Genomic DNA, 14,221 nt, shown 5'->3' with positions numbered 1-14,221 from the left:
CATACATTTAGAAAGAAAGGTAAAAAAACATTAATCTTTTTTCAATTACTAACAATTTCCCTTGTTAACAGTCTCTCTCAGCTAATTAACAACTTACCTTTAATTTATACACTATAATTTTCTCATAACACTTATTGTACCATATACTCATTAACATCACCATGTATCAATATGTTTTTCTTTAATAATATTTTCTTACGAAATTTTAATGCACTATTAAAGAGATTTATAGTAATACAAACTTATGGTATTGGAAAAAAAATATTAAACATTTTAATATATATTATAATAAAATTGATTAATTGTGTAATTTTTTTCAGATTATAAAATTTTTCATTTAAATATAATATCTATAATATAATTACAACAGCTAACACGTGAGAATAATTATATAAATAAATATTTATTCAAATATAACAATATTTATATTAATTTCCTAAAAAAAATAAACGACAGTGACCAACAGGTACAAACATCTCAAACTAATTTCTTTTAAAATAATGATATTTTGACTCATTTTTAATTCACCATCCAATCACTTTAGATCATCACATTACACCACTAAAAAAAAGTAAAAAAAAAAAATCATTGAAGGATTATTGAAGTGGTGAGTTAAAAGTAGGTGAAATTATCATTATCTTTTCTTTTATAATATAAATCATTTAAATTTCTAAATTTCTACCGAACACCAAATGTCAATAAAGAACAATGTTACCATCTTAATAAGGATTCATAGTTCCACATTTTTTTCAAAAAAAAAAAAACAACATATAACAACATGAGTTCACTCTCCGATATTCATAATTTTCGTAGTAAAAAACCTAGGTCCACTTATCAAGATTTAACCCAGAATTATTCAAGAACATATTCTCTTAATCAACTCTAGCATTCTTTATATCTTTGACGATAAAACAATTAAATAAATTAAATATTTCATTTAAATTCACTTTCACATAGTTATAGCCTCTCCATCTAAAAATGAAACTCAAATTTACTCATAATCTTAAGATAATCTTAGGATCTCTCAGACTAATGGAACAACTTAAGACTCTCACAAAGTCTTACAAAATTAAAATGTTTTTTTCTTTTACGGGATAAAAATTGACCAAAGAAATTTTTCTCACATTTTACTGACCAGAAAAATTTTCTTAGAATTATTTGCACAGACTTTAGGTACAAAAGAGTTAACTTTAATTTATCTATTATAATCATAAAATATTATATAAATCATGTAAAGTCTACTTTTAAAAATAATTTTATAGGCTAAGACATATAATTAAATTACAAGTTATATACAAGTATGTATGTGCATGACTAATATTCATTCTTTGATTATATATTAGTAAAACAATATCATATTATTTATAATTACATTAATTTTCTTAATATAATTTTAAAAAAATAATAATAACAGTACATATGATATGTCTCAATACTAGCCACTACTTATTATTATTATTATTAGTTGTATTACATTAGTATTATTATTAACATTATTATTAAAAAAATTATCATTATTATTATTTTTCTGAAATAAATATAATTTATTACCAAAATTACTTGTGATTAGTTATTTAATTATTTTCATACTATTATTCTTTTTTACGGGATCCATAATATTATTATTATTTGAATTATTATTATTATTATTATTATTATTGTTAATATTGATATTAATAAATATTTAGTATTATTAATTTTGTTATTAATATTAATGTTATTAATAATAGTACTATTATTTTGTATTAGTATTATAATAATAATAATTATAATATTAATGTTATTAATTATACATAATTATAACACTTAAATATATTATTTTATTTAAATATAACCATAATTATACAAATATTGAATTAATGATCGTCTTCCTATCTATTGCATTTTAATATTATATACAAACAAATTTATTTTCACCGGGAGCTAGGGACCATTGGAAAGCTAGGAACCATTGGAAGTCTTTAGTGGTGTTGATATAGTTATGAAGTTGTCTTCCCCTTTTTCACATTTGATTGCAGACAAATCCACCAAACAATGTTTTTCCTCTTGAAACATCCTTCCCCATATATTACTTAATGTTTGTAATTTTGTATTCCAAAATTAAAGAAAAAAAACAATTCCTCATTTTTACAACTATATTTAAACTTTTAATTAATATATCCTCCAAAAATTATAGTAACCGATAACCATAACCATGTGACATTTTAATACATAAATATTATAATAATAATAACTAGTAACCAATTTATTTATTAGTAAGCAATTAAAAAACAACATGATATGTTGTTATTTCATCTAACAAATTTATAAGCAATTTTAAAATAATCTATTAAAAATATAATATATTTTTATTCAAAATAACAAAATATCTAAAATTATTTGTAATCAATTTTAAAATACTCCATTCAAAACTATAACGACAAATGTTAAAGTAACAGTCATCCATCCTAATTATAATAATATCTGACTCTAATATTTATTATTATTATTATTAGTATAAACAATAATATTATATAATGACATATATAAAATAATTATTAACTTAAAATACAATTAATATTTTTTTATTTTATAAATACAAAATTAAAAAATGCGTAATTTTTAGACCTCAATATTCAACCAAAAATTATTCCATCCAATTCAATAACATCTAATGATTTAATAGTTTTTTTAAGGTAATAAGATAAAATATTTTGAATAATTTTTAAACTTATATATCTAAATTCATAATTTAAAATATAAAATTGAATAAATTTTGAAAATTGCTGGTTTAAATTAAAAATTAAAATTAAAAATATATTATCTAATTTAAAAATTTAAAATAAAAAACTAAATAAAAATAATTATTACTTTAAATATTTAATTTTTAAAAATTTTAAAATTCTTCGTCTAACAAAAAACTAAATAATCATACAAAGAAAACGAAGAAAGATAAATATTTTGCCTTATATAAAGATTCACGATGAACGATGATATTTATGTAAGTATGACGGTTTTTTGGGCAAAGCAACAGAAAAATTAGATAATAATCTATATTATCATTCTATCTTGACCTAACTTTAGTGAATTGTGAACTGGGTGATAAGAAAATTAAAATTTGAAGTAGAAAAAAAAAAAATGCAGAAGTGGTGTGAAGTTATTTGACAAAGACATATGTTCATGTTAAAAACTTACCAAACTAAAAAACAAACAGCTTACAACTGTCCTGTAAGTCTCACCAACTTACTTAAAAAACAATTGAATGTGTTTTCCCATTTTCACATCCACCTACACCTCAATCACAAACTTCATGAATCATATGTATAAAAATGGTTTGAAATTTGAATATAACTTAGACATATATTAAAGTAATTTATGTTAAATGCTTATAGGATATAAGTACCTATTAGTTTATTATTATTCTTTATAGTTTAATGTATCTGTTTACTTGATTAACTTTTTTCTATCTATCATTACTATTATTATGTATTTTTAATTTTATAAAAAATAATAGTTATTATACTATTTAGTATTTGATTTTAAAATTTAGAAGTAAAAATCAAGTAACAATATTTAAAAGAAATAAAAAAAATTAAATTTCAAAAAATGTAAATTAAATTTAATTAATACTCATTCAATCACTTAATTTAAATAAAATGTTCTCTTCTCCATTGATGATCTTAAAGGAAAAGCATCTACTGTTTGATGCAATAGATTTAGAATTTGAAATACTTATCAAAACTTTAGAGGGATTCATGTGATTGGATCATCGTGAAGATGTACACATTAAGGGATTATCTTCTATGTTGAACGAATATCGCGAATACATCACGATGGAACGAAAATCGCGTGTTTGCCATGTTAGCATTTATTAGCAATGGAACGATGTCATGGCTTGTTTGTGCGTAAACCTGTCTCATTTAAACATTTTATAGGCATGCCCCAGCATAAGAGGCTGATAGCAATCGACAAAATGTAATATTAAAATTTAATATATTAAATATCTTTTTATTTACTATCTTTATAAAATGATTCATAAACTTTTTTTTTCAAATTTTGTCGGTTATCCACTCAAACAAAAAACACCATTTGTTTTTTATATATTTTTCAAATTCATCTCAGCACTCCTTTTTTTTTTACTTCGAAACAAACACGCAAATATAGTTTTCTAAAAATATTTAATAGAATTTAGGATTTTTAAAATATTTAATGTAACCTATCAACACCATTGCTCCAATATCTACTATACATACGTCTATACTCAACTATCCACTCTCTATACATACGTCTATATACATACTTACATACCACTATAAAAAATGGTATAAAGTGACTTTTTAAGAAGACAAATAATAATGACAGTAAAAAATGATGTTGTTTATTTCTTGAAAATCTTTATTTCTTGAAAATCAAATCCAATAATAAAAACAACGTCATTTAGAAATATTATAATTCATATTATATTACAATATTTATAAATGTCTTTATTTTTAAATAAAATATTTCATTATCAATTATCAGAATTTGAATATTTTATTATTTATTATTATTCACCTTTGTTCATGATTTAATAAATATAATTCTTTTAATTATGATATAAAAATAAATTGACACTATACAAAAGAGATTAACAAACATTTTATTTTATTGATCAATCAACATAGCAAAATATTTAAGTATCCAAAAAAAATACACTATTAAAAGTCTATAACACAATTCTACGTCTAAAATTGTTATCCAAATCTTAAATTGCTTTGCTTCCATCGCTTGATCCGATTATATCATTTGGAGATGACAAAAGTTATGAATCATGTAAAGATACAATTTCATGTTAAAACTTACCAAGAAACAATTGCATGTGTTTTCCTGTAAAAGGAAATTAAAAACTGAAAAGGTATTGCAAAAGTAACTACAAACAGATATATAACATCTAATTCATCTATTTATAAAGAGAAATGATAGGTTGACACCCATATTTGACTACTTTTTTTACCACCTTAAAAATAAGGTGTAACTCAAGACAAATTAACTTGTAACCTATGAAGGTGGTAAAAAAAGTGGTCAAATGTGGGTGTCAACCTATCATTTCTCATTTATAAAATCAACTCTAGCTAATGGACAGTTCTTATGTATATACTTCACCATCGTGTCTACAGCTTCATCAGACGTTACACTGTGCATATCCTTTATCAGTTTCAATGACTCTAATTTTGGAAAACAAGCAATTTGAGTTTCCACTAAATTATGCTTTGACAGAACCTACAAATCATATTACAATGATTGAATTCATATTACAATGGATATCTAGAAACATTATTATTAGAACCAAAAACAAAAAAACATAAACAAATGTAACACCTCTAAAATAAATCCAACGGCAGCATCAGGGAGTGTTAGTTCTTTTACATTAGCAAACTGCTTCAACCAGGATCCAACTTTACTATGTTCTACTGAAAGATTGCAGAGATAACTTTGACCCGTCACAGTTAGAAAACTAAGAATTGGAGTCGAAAGAAAAAATTTGTAAGGTGTTCTGTTCAAATGGTGCAGACTGAGACTGGAAAGATTATAATTAGATATGAGCAGTTCTTCAGTATCAAATTTGTATAAAGAACAATCTTTAAGGATCAAAGTTTGCAGCGAGTTATAACACGAAAAGGGTTCTGCATAATCGCTGTAACTTGCACTGAAACAAAGATTTTCAAGATGCAACACTTCTAACGCTGGCAGAAGGAGAAAGTTTGGAAATTTCAACACAGGATGACAAAAGTGCTTATGGGTAAGATGAAGATAAACCAAAGATGAACATGGAAGGTTGAATGAAGGGAATTTGGAATCCAACATATAGAAACAAAGATGCAGTGACATTTGCTGAACATGATGCAACGCAGCATATGTGATGATCCTGTTCAGCTTCTTGACATGAGAAGAACGGTGTAGAACAACTTCAACTTTAGACAAAGAGATTGAAGAATCTCGAAGAGAAAGAAATTGAGACACAAATTTGTTAAAATCAATGACCCTTTTAAACCTTGTGGACTTCATAGAGAAAGTAGCCATACCCTTCCAAAGCTCCTTCCATTGTTTTGACAAGACACAAGTCTGCACTGCATGCTTTACGTCCATGGATTCCAGTATGTGGAACAGAACACTTAAAGGTAAGTCATTGATGTTGTCTATTGGCTCGTCCTTCTTCGCCAGTAACATCTGCTTAACCTAATACAAAATACAAATACAAATAGTTTATATTAAAAAATATATTTTGATGGCAATATAGTACTAAATTGGTTGTACTATATAGAATGAGTTTGTTATCGAAATAGCAACAAACATGATTATGAATGTCTGACTTAGTCATTAACCTAAATTTGATTATGATATTAGTATTGGATCTTTTTTATATTTCAATGTTTCTATCTGAGTCAGTAATCAAGATAAACTCGACTCTAATATTACGTTGACATCTTTCTAATATTGAAATGTTGTCTTGATTGTCAAAATAAACAAGTTTTCAGTACTAGGATTTTAGCTAGTTACCAAGTTAAACTCAATGTTAAAATCATTTTATACTTACTAGTACAATAATCGCATTTTGGAAGACGAACTAGTGACCAGGGATATGGCTACGGGTTGAGGGTGACAAATTTTGTTATTTCATATTTATGTTTAGAGAAAAAATTTATTCTTATTCTTATATTCAAATTTAATGGATATTAAATTTTTGTTTTATCCTCATTTTCATCGGGTAATGGATATATATATTCCCTTATATATTTTTTTATTGTATAAATATTAATTATTTTTTATAAAATAATACAAAAATTAAGCTAAAGGAAAAATAAATCATCACATATTCAATATTAGAAAGAGGTTTATATTTTTAATATAAAATATTTAGAAAGAAATTGTAATTCTATATATTTCAATTGTTTATATTTTAAATTAGAATACAAATAAGATTTCATGAGAACTAAAACATTTCTTAAGTTTACAAAGACTAATGAAATGTTGATGATAAAATTTAAAAATATTTATAAAAAATATAAAAGGAAAAAAATATTCAAATTAAAAAAAAATGTAAATGTCTGTTTACTTTAATTTTTTAAATTTTAATGAAATCTCTTATTTTATATATTAATAAAAATTATAATACATCACTTGATCAAAATCACACAAAGAACAAAGACTAGACTAATAATTATAAAATTTTAACATAGATATTTTTGTCGTTTGAACCTCAATATATGTTGGATAGTAATAAAAAAAATTCATGACAATTACATTAAATTATTATATTACAATAAATAAAATTTATTTATGCAATTATAGTGATAAAATTGTATGACAATGAGTTAGATAATAAAAATAATTATATAAAAAATATCAAAATAATATTCTACATAATAAAAGTAAACAACAAATAAAAATATTAAAAAAAATAATCAAATGTTTGCCTTAGAAACAATTTGAGAAACCATGGAATGAAATCGCACAAATGATAACAAATCTATAATTAAATGTATGATAAGATGAAAAATAGCTTTGAGATCTAAGAAAACTTTTCAAATATCAACTTAATCGATAGTTTAGAGATAATGAAAATTGTTTTACTGAAACAAAAGAGTTCTTTAGATAAAAAAAATCAATAATAATAGAGTAAAAAAAATTTTTTTATATAACAGTAAATGAAATGTTATGCTAGGAATGACAAATAAACCTGACCCCATGAGTATGTCTGAACCCATTCGTGTTTTGACGGGAAATTCCCACGTTGACTGGTATAGGAAATACTCGACTTTAATTGTGTATGAGGTGGGGAATACCCGACTTTTTTAATTGGGTATGAGGATGATGATGGGCATGTACGAGTCCGATTTTTCTACTGATATATTGTATTGATATTTTAAATATTTTTTAAATATATTTTAAAACGTCAAAATTAGTGGTAATCACTGAAGGCACATTAAAGGAACAACACAAAAAAAAAAAAAACCAATAGAGAATCCAACATAATACCGGTCCCCATCCCCATACCTGCCATAGTATTCGTCTCCGGCATATCCCCGTCCATGCCATGTTTAAATTATTAAAATACTTATAATCTATTAAGTAACATTAAAAATACTCATACTCATAACTCTTGTCTAATTAGGTCTCTTCCAGAGATGACAACGGGTCGGGTCAGACATGGATAGTTCCTCTCGTAACCCGACTCACAATGAAAAAATTCACCTATTACTCGGATACCCATTTAACAAAATATTCACAGGTTTTTTAAAATTTGTGGGTAGTCGTGGATACCCGCAAATATTTAAAAAATATATTTTATATTTTTTAAAATAAAATTTAATAAAATTACAAAAAAATTAAATATAAATTAAATTTTAATTGAATTAAATTTAATAAAATATAAAATAAATTTTAATTTTAATTAAATTTAATTTAATAAAACATAAATTAAATTTTAATTTTAATTTTTTACCGTTAACATATACTCACGGGTAAAGATAATATGATACCACACTTGACCCTTTTATAAATGACTATTAAAATATCCGTTACCTTAGAATACCAACTATTCGAGTCGGGTACAGATAATAACAGATAATAACTACCTGCAATAAAAACAAAAGTCCACCGCTTACCCACCCCATTACTTCTCGGGTATCCATTCAAAAAATACTTGAGGGTTTTAAAATCCATGGATACCTACAGATATTTAAAAATGGATATTTTATAAATTTTTAAAATAAAATTTAAATAAAATTTCAAACAAATATATAATTAAAATAAATTAATTTTTTATCTAAATTAAATTTAATCTAATAAAATATAAATCAAATTTTAATTTAATTTAATAAATTTAAAATAAATTTTAATTTTAATTTTTTATGTGTAATAAATACTTGCGAGTACGAATAATATGATATCACAACCGATCTGTTATTGATTTTATTTGCGGATATCCACAGACACAAATATTTTTGTAATTTCTACCTCTACACAGGGATAATATCCACGAGTATCAACTATTCACCGCAAATCTTATTTGCAGATACCTATAAACACAAATATTTTTGTCATTCCTAATCACTACATGGACGACGAAAAATTAAAAAAAAAATTCAAAGAATAAGTTGAGTCAACATATAAGAAACTACTATACATATGCAAGTGATTAGTGATTTAATGATTTGAGTAAAGATTAGAAAATACCATGGACAAGTGATACATCTGGATTGAAGACGACAGTACCCTCCTTGAAGAAGAAAACTAGGAGAAAGAAAGAAGGATGGGAAACCATGCAAATTGGAGCTCTAGTAATTAAGAATGTGCGTACATATACGACAAAATTTTCATTCAAGAAGTTCGTATATCCAATATATAGATTTTTGCTTAAAATAACTGAATAAAACAGAAATTTTAAAAAAGAAATCCAATGTTGGACCTAATTGTCTCATAAAATACCAACAAATTAATATAATTGAAAATATGTATTTTACATTTAAAAACATTCTTTATTTAAATACCAACACCAAAAATATGATATTACAATAAAGAATTGAATGATAGAGCTAAATAGATTTTGTTCGTTTTTAAAACATTATTTAAAAAAAAAACACTTGTAATGTGATTCGTTTTCCTCTAATTAAAACCTAACAAAATACTAATTATTAATAAATAAAAAAATTGTAGTAAAAGTGAGAAAAAAAAATCATAGAAGAGATACCATTAAAACAATAAACCAGAAAATAACTTAAGTTTTGTTAAAAAATTCATTATTATCAACACCAAAATTTCGTCCGAGTAAATAAATTTATTTTCAAAAAATAAAAAATAAAAAAAATGTTTTTTTAGTTAATAAAAAATAAAAAATGATAAAATAAAATTTTCTTCCAAGATTTTCAAACTTTAATTTTAACAAAAAAAGAAAAAAAGAAGAAAAAAGAAGAAGGAAGAACTCAATTTATTTTTAATTATCACACTCCTTTCCATGAGCCCAACAAACTCAACATAATATTTTATAGGGATATTAGTGATATGATTATAATAATTAGAAGCAAAATCTCTTCGTATGGTTAGGTTAGAATCAATATTATGAATTGAGATTGATTTTTGTACTCTGATTTGTTAATGGTTAGAATCAATATTTTCGATCTTTATTGATATTGTGGTATGATTTGCTATGATTTGATATAATCAATTTCTTACCTGTATTGTTCATTACAATTAAGGGTAGAATTGTAATTTGTGAATATAAATAGACAGTTGCAAAAGAAGGGACCGAAAAACAAATATTCTCTACACTTCTTTAATTATTTTCCATCATCACTCCCATTTACACATCTCCTTCTCCTTTATTATATCTCTTTCAAAAAAAAAAAGATTGAAGGAGGTAGAGAATCGAAAGAAAATATTCGCTACACCTCTTTCTCTTCCATTACCACCTACATAAACACACCTATCTTTTTTACCTTTGTTGGGAAAACGAGAGGGTGATATTAATATAGAAGAGAACATATAGAAAAATTTTGAAGGTACGTCATTGTCAATCTCTAATTCTTTTGATTTATTTATTTAATTTTTCATTATATATTTTTTAATCATAAACAAATATTTTTCTTCATTTCTTTTAGTGTGTTTCTGGCTGCGAGCGCAGCATGACACCAGTTTTCAAATTTATTTTTCTAGAAAATATATCAAAAATAATATAAAGAACTAAAGATAAAAAAATATTTTTCTTTGTTTAATTTTAATGTCTGTGCGTCACGTGACACTTATCTTCAAATAATTAAAAATACCAAAAAACATAAAAAAGTTTTCAAAATTATAAAAAAATAAAAAAAATCAAATTAACTATTTCTAAAAGATTATGAAGAACTACGTAACCCTGATTCTCTAGTGTGAATGGAGATACGTAGGAGTGATGATTAATCCTCGTCGGGCCAAAAAAATCAAAAAATTATTTTTGTTTTTTTTAAAACTTCATTTATTATTATTTTTGGGAAAAATTAAATATTTTGAAAACCACATCCTTTTGCATGTTTAATTAAAAGTACTGTCTTAGGACGGACGTTGTGGGGTGCTACTACCTTCCCCACACATAACCGACTCCCAAACTCAAAATCTGTTTTTTTTTGCAAGACCTTGTCTTTTTTTTCGTAATTTTTTAGAATAAACTATTGTGGTGACTCCAAATTGTTTTTTTTTCAAATTTAATTTTTGGTTCGTCGTCCGTCGTGATTTCGGTTGTGAGAGATGACGACTCTACTAGGGATGCTAGAGAGTCAGACCATTTATTTGGATGTGCAAAATTGATGTGGTTTTTCTTCATATTTTTTCTTTCTCATTTTTTTTCCTTTTGGGTGTATTTTTATCTCCTTTTATATTTATAATAATTGTATGTGTATATTCTTCTTTATTTTGGTATTTGGAATGATTGTTAGGTGGGGGTTTAGGTATACCTTGTATTCTCCCTTCACACACATATTTTGTTCATTACAGGAGTGAGGCCCTATACCCGGGTCTGAGTTGCTTAGAATTAGAGGAGATTGTGTAGCAGTGTCACAGTAAAAGTATTTCCCAAGTGGTCATTGTGAGAATCTAAGTAGAGTTTGTTTGCTTCATTGATACTCTCACTTTTTCTTGTTTACCAACTGTCAGGGAAAATGCCACGAAGTGGGCCATAGCTCTATTGACTTTGATCTTTAGGTATTAGGAAACTATCCTTGTGAGCACATATACTTTGTTTTAGAACTTTAAGCGCCGAACCTATGTTAAATTAAGGCACTAAAGGGAGACTATTTGCATCATTTACCCTCACATTTCCTTGTATATAATAATAAAGTCATCATAATCACACCATTATAAAAAAAAGGGAAAAAATATGCCTCCTAAGGCATAAACATACATTTCATTGGCATATATCATGTGAATAAGTGTCTAACGAGGCACAACCATGCATCACATTCCCATTATGTGTTCATTCATGGTACCCTGTCCATAGCTTCAAACACATAGCATGCATATGCATAATTTAAAAAAAAAAATCCAAAAAGTTTGCACTGCAATAAATTCAATTTGTTTCTTATCATTAAATTATTGGAATCTTTCTTATGAAAAATGAGAAAATAATAAAACATTTTTTGGTCAAATCAGTGGATTGAATAAAGAAATAAAATTTTGTTTGTTATCATTTCTTTTAAAGCATCCATCTAGTCTTCCATACATGAAATTGCTCAAATTCATCTCTTTTTCCATCTTTCTTCTACTATAAACCTTGTTTTCACTTTTCATGAAGGATTATCACAAAAAAAGGATATTGTCTTAGAATGATTACCAAAAACTCTCTGAACACAAAAATAAAAAAAAATGAAGAAAAATCAACCAGACTGAAAACTCTGAATGATAGTCTAAGCAAAAATAAGACAAAAAAGTGAAAAAATAAAACAAAACAAGGGACATCCTGTCATATGAAATCAATTATTTTCCTGTGAACAAAATAAGGGACAAAATTCTGCATTCTGCATAAATCTCTAGTATTTTAGATAACTAATTTGTCTTTTTTAATCGACTGTTTCATAGCTCAAGAACAAATTAGTCTACTGTTTTATTTTTTAATCGATTGAAAGTGTACTGGTCTGCTGCTTTTACATCCTAACTTTTCAGTCTATTTAATACAATTGAAAAGAGGTTAAACTTTCAAAAAAAAAATTAAAAAGTCAATTCAACCCTCCCTTCTTGACTTAAATCACCATTTCAAAACTAACATAATATTCATATGTTGAAGGGTCGTATTTGAGCACATAGGGCTCATTGTTTATTTTCCTCGGATTTAACCTAAGTTATAAGCTTCATATATTATTCTAAGTATGTTTTTGATATTCATATGCTGAGGGATTGTATTCGAACATAGAGAGCTCATTATATATTTTCCTCGGATTCAACCTGAGGTAGAAGCTTCATATATTGTTCTAAGTATGTTTTTGATATTTGTATGTTAAGCGCTCCTTATTTCTCCTCTTCGAATTTAACTTGAGGTACGTAATGCACAAGTATCATATATTATTGTTCTAAGTTTAAATTATGTTTAATATTCATATATGTTGATGGCTTATACAAGGTACAATTACTTTATATATCTTTATATCTTTTTATCTTTGAAAGATTGCGATGCTTGGATGATAATCGATCCCTAACCTTCGATTCAAATCTAATCACTAAGAGTTCACTAGTTAACCTAGTAGATTTGATTTATTTATTTACATTTTTATTCTTGGATGAATGTTGAGTTATATTGACCATATATAAAATTTAAAGGTTTAGTTTGTCCTTAAAAAGATTGTTAAGATCAAATTATTATCCACCTTGATAGAAAATCAAAGCATTAAGGACTTACGATTAAGGACTTACGGTTAAACACTGAGACTCAAAGTTAGTTTAACTAGTTCAATTTATTCAATTAATTTCCTTATTACCAAAAAACCTTAATAAAGAATGATAACTCAGATGATAACCGAGCTTTGTTCTTGACTTATTAGATGTTATTGTAAGTTTGTATTAGATGTTATTGTAAGTTTGTATTTGATTTTACCATTTTTTTTTTCTTTGAAACATCATATGCATACGATAGATAAGTTTTTATCATTTACAGACTTATCATTTATATATCTCGTTATTTGTATTGTTTTTCTTATCATTGAAACTCATAAATTACCAATCTGACAATAAGACAAAAGAAATTCCGAATTTGATTTGGGAGACAAAAATATTCATTTAAAGCAGCTAACTTAACACAATTTAGTGATTGTTATTGACCAACTAAAACAAAATCAAAAGAATTAATTATTTTACAGGTAAAATAGATTAGGCCATAAATTTATTAAAGATAAACGCCAAATTTTCAGAAAGTGATAAACTTATTTAAGGATGGCGTGAGAAATAGTTAAAAAAAAAAGGCCAAATTTCCAATGATAAACTTATTTAAGGATGGCGTGAGAAATAGTTAAAAAAAGAAGGCGTGAGAAATAGTTAAAAAAAGGCAAGTATTTTCAAACCCATTCAAATTATTCTTCACTATGTTGTATGACATTTTTTTAATTTATTTGTTGTTTGAATTCAAATTTACGTACACGGGGAATCCAATAATCTAAGTTAGAAGAAAATTCTAAAATCTATTATTTTAAGAACAATTCTTTAAGTAAATTTGAGTCAAGTATATTTTGGTATCTAGAAACTTATA

General features: G+C 25.2%; 1 protein-coding gene across 1 annotated transcript; it reads right to left on the bottom strand.

Moving 5' to 3' along the window:
- Window positions 1-5,061: 5,061 nt before the first annotated feature.
- On the bottom strand, window positions 5,062-8,055 carry LOC114180880 (F-box/LRR-repeat protein At3g26922-like). The gene is made up of 3 exons (XM_028067171.1): window positions 8,014-8,055; window positions 5,338-6,195; window positions 5,062-5,238 (listed from the first exon to the last, which is right to left on the bottom strand). Exons 1-3 carry the CDS (start codon window positions 8,053-8,055, stop codon window positions 5,062-5,064), a joined length of 1,077 nt encoding a protein of 358 aa, XP_027922972.1.
- Window positions 8,056-14,221: the final 6,166 nt, after the last annotated feature.

Source organism: Vigna unguiculata, chromosome 4, assembly GCF_004118075.2.
Source record: "Vigna unguiculata cultivar IT97K-499-35 chromosome 4, ASM411807v1, whole genome shotgun sequence".
NCBI classification, from domain to species: Eukaryota; Viridiplantae; Streptophyta; class Magnoliopsida; order Fabales; family Fabaceae; genus Vigna; species Vigna unguiculata.
This window is presented reverse-complemented; position numbering and strand designations above follow the sequence as displayed.

Excerpts from the sequence above, each read along its gene's own strand:
- LOC114180880 (XM_028067171.1), bottom strand. The coding sequence starts at position 8,055 with ATGGCATGGACGGGGATATGCCGGAGACGAATACTATGGCAG. Across the intron at positions 6,196-8,013 it reads GGAGACGAATACTATGGCAG|GTTAAGCAGATGTTACTGGC; the intron begins GTATGGGGATGG and ends ATTTTGTATTAG. Across the intron at positions 5,239-5,337 it reads CCGTTGGATTTATTTTAGAG|GTTCTGTCAAAGCATAATTT; the intron begins GTGTTACATTTG and ends TATGATTTGTAG.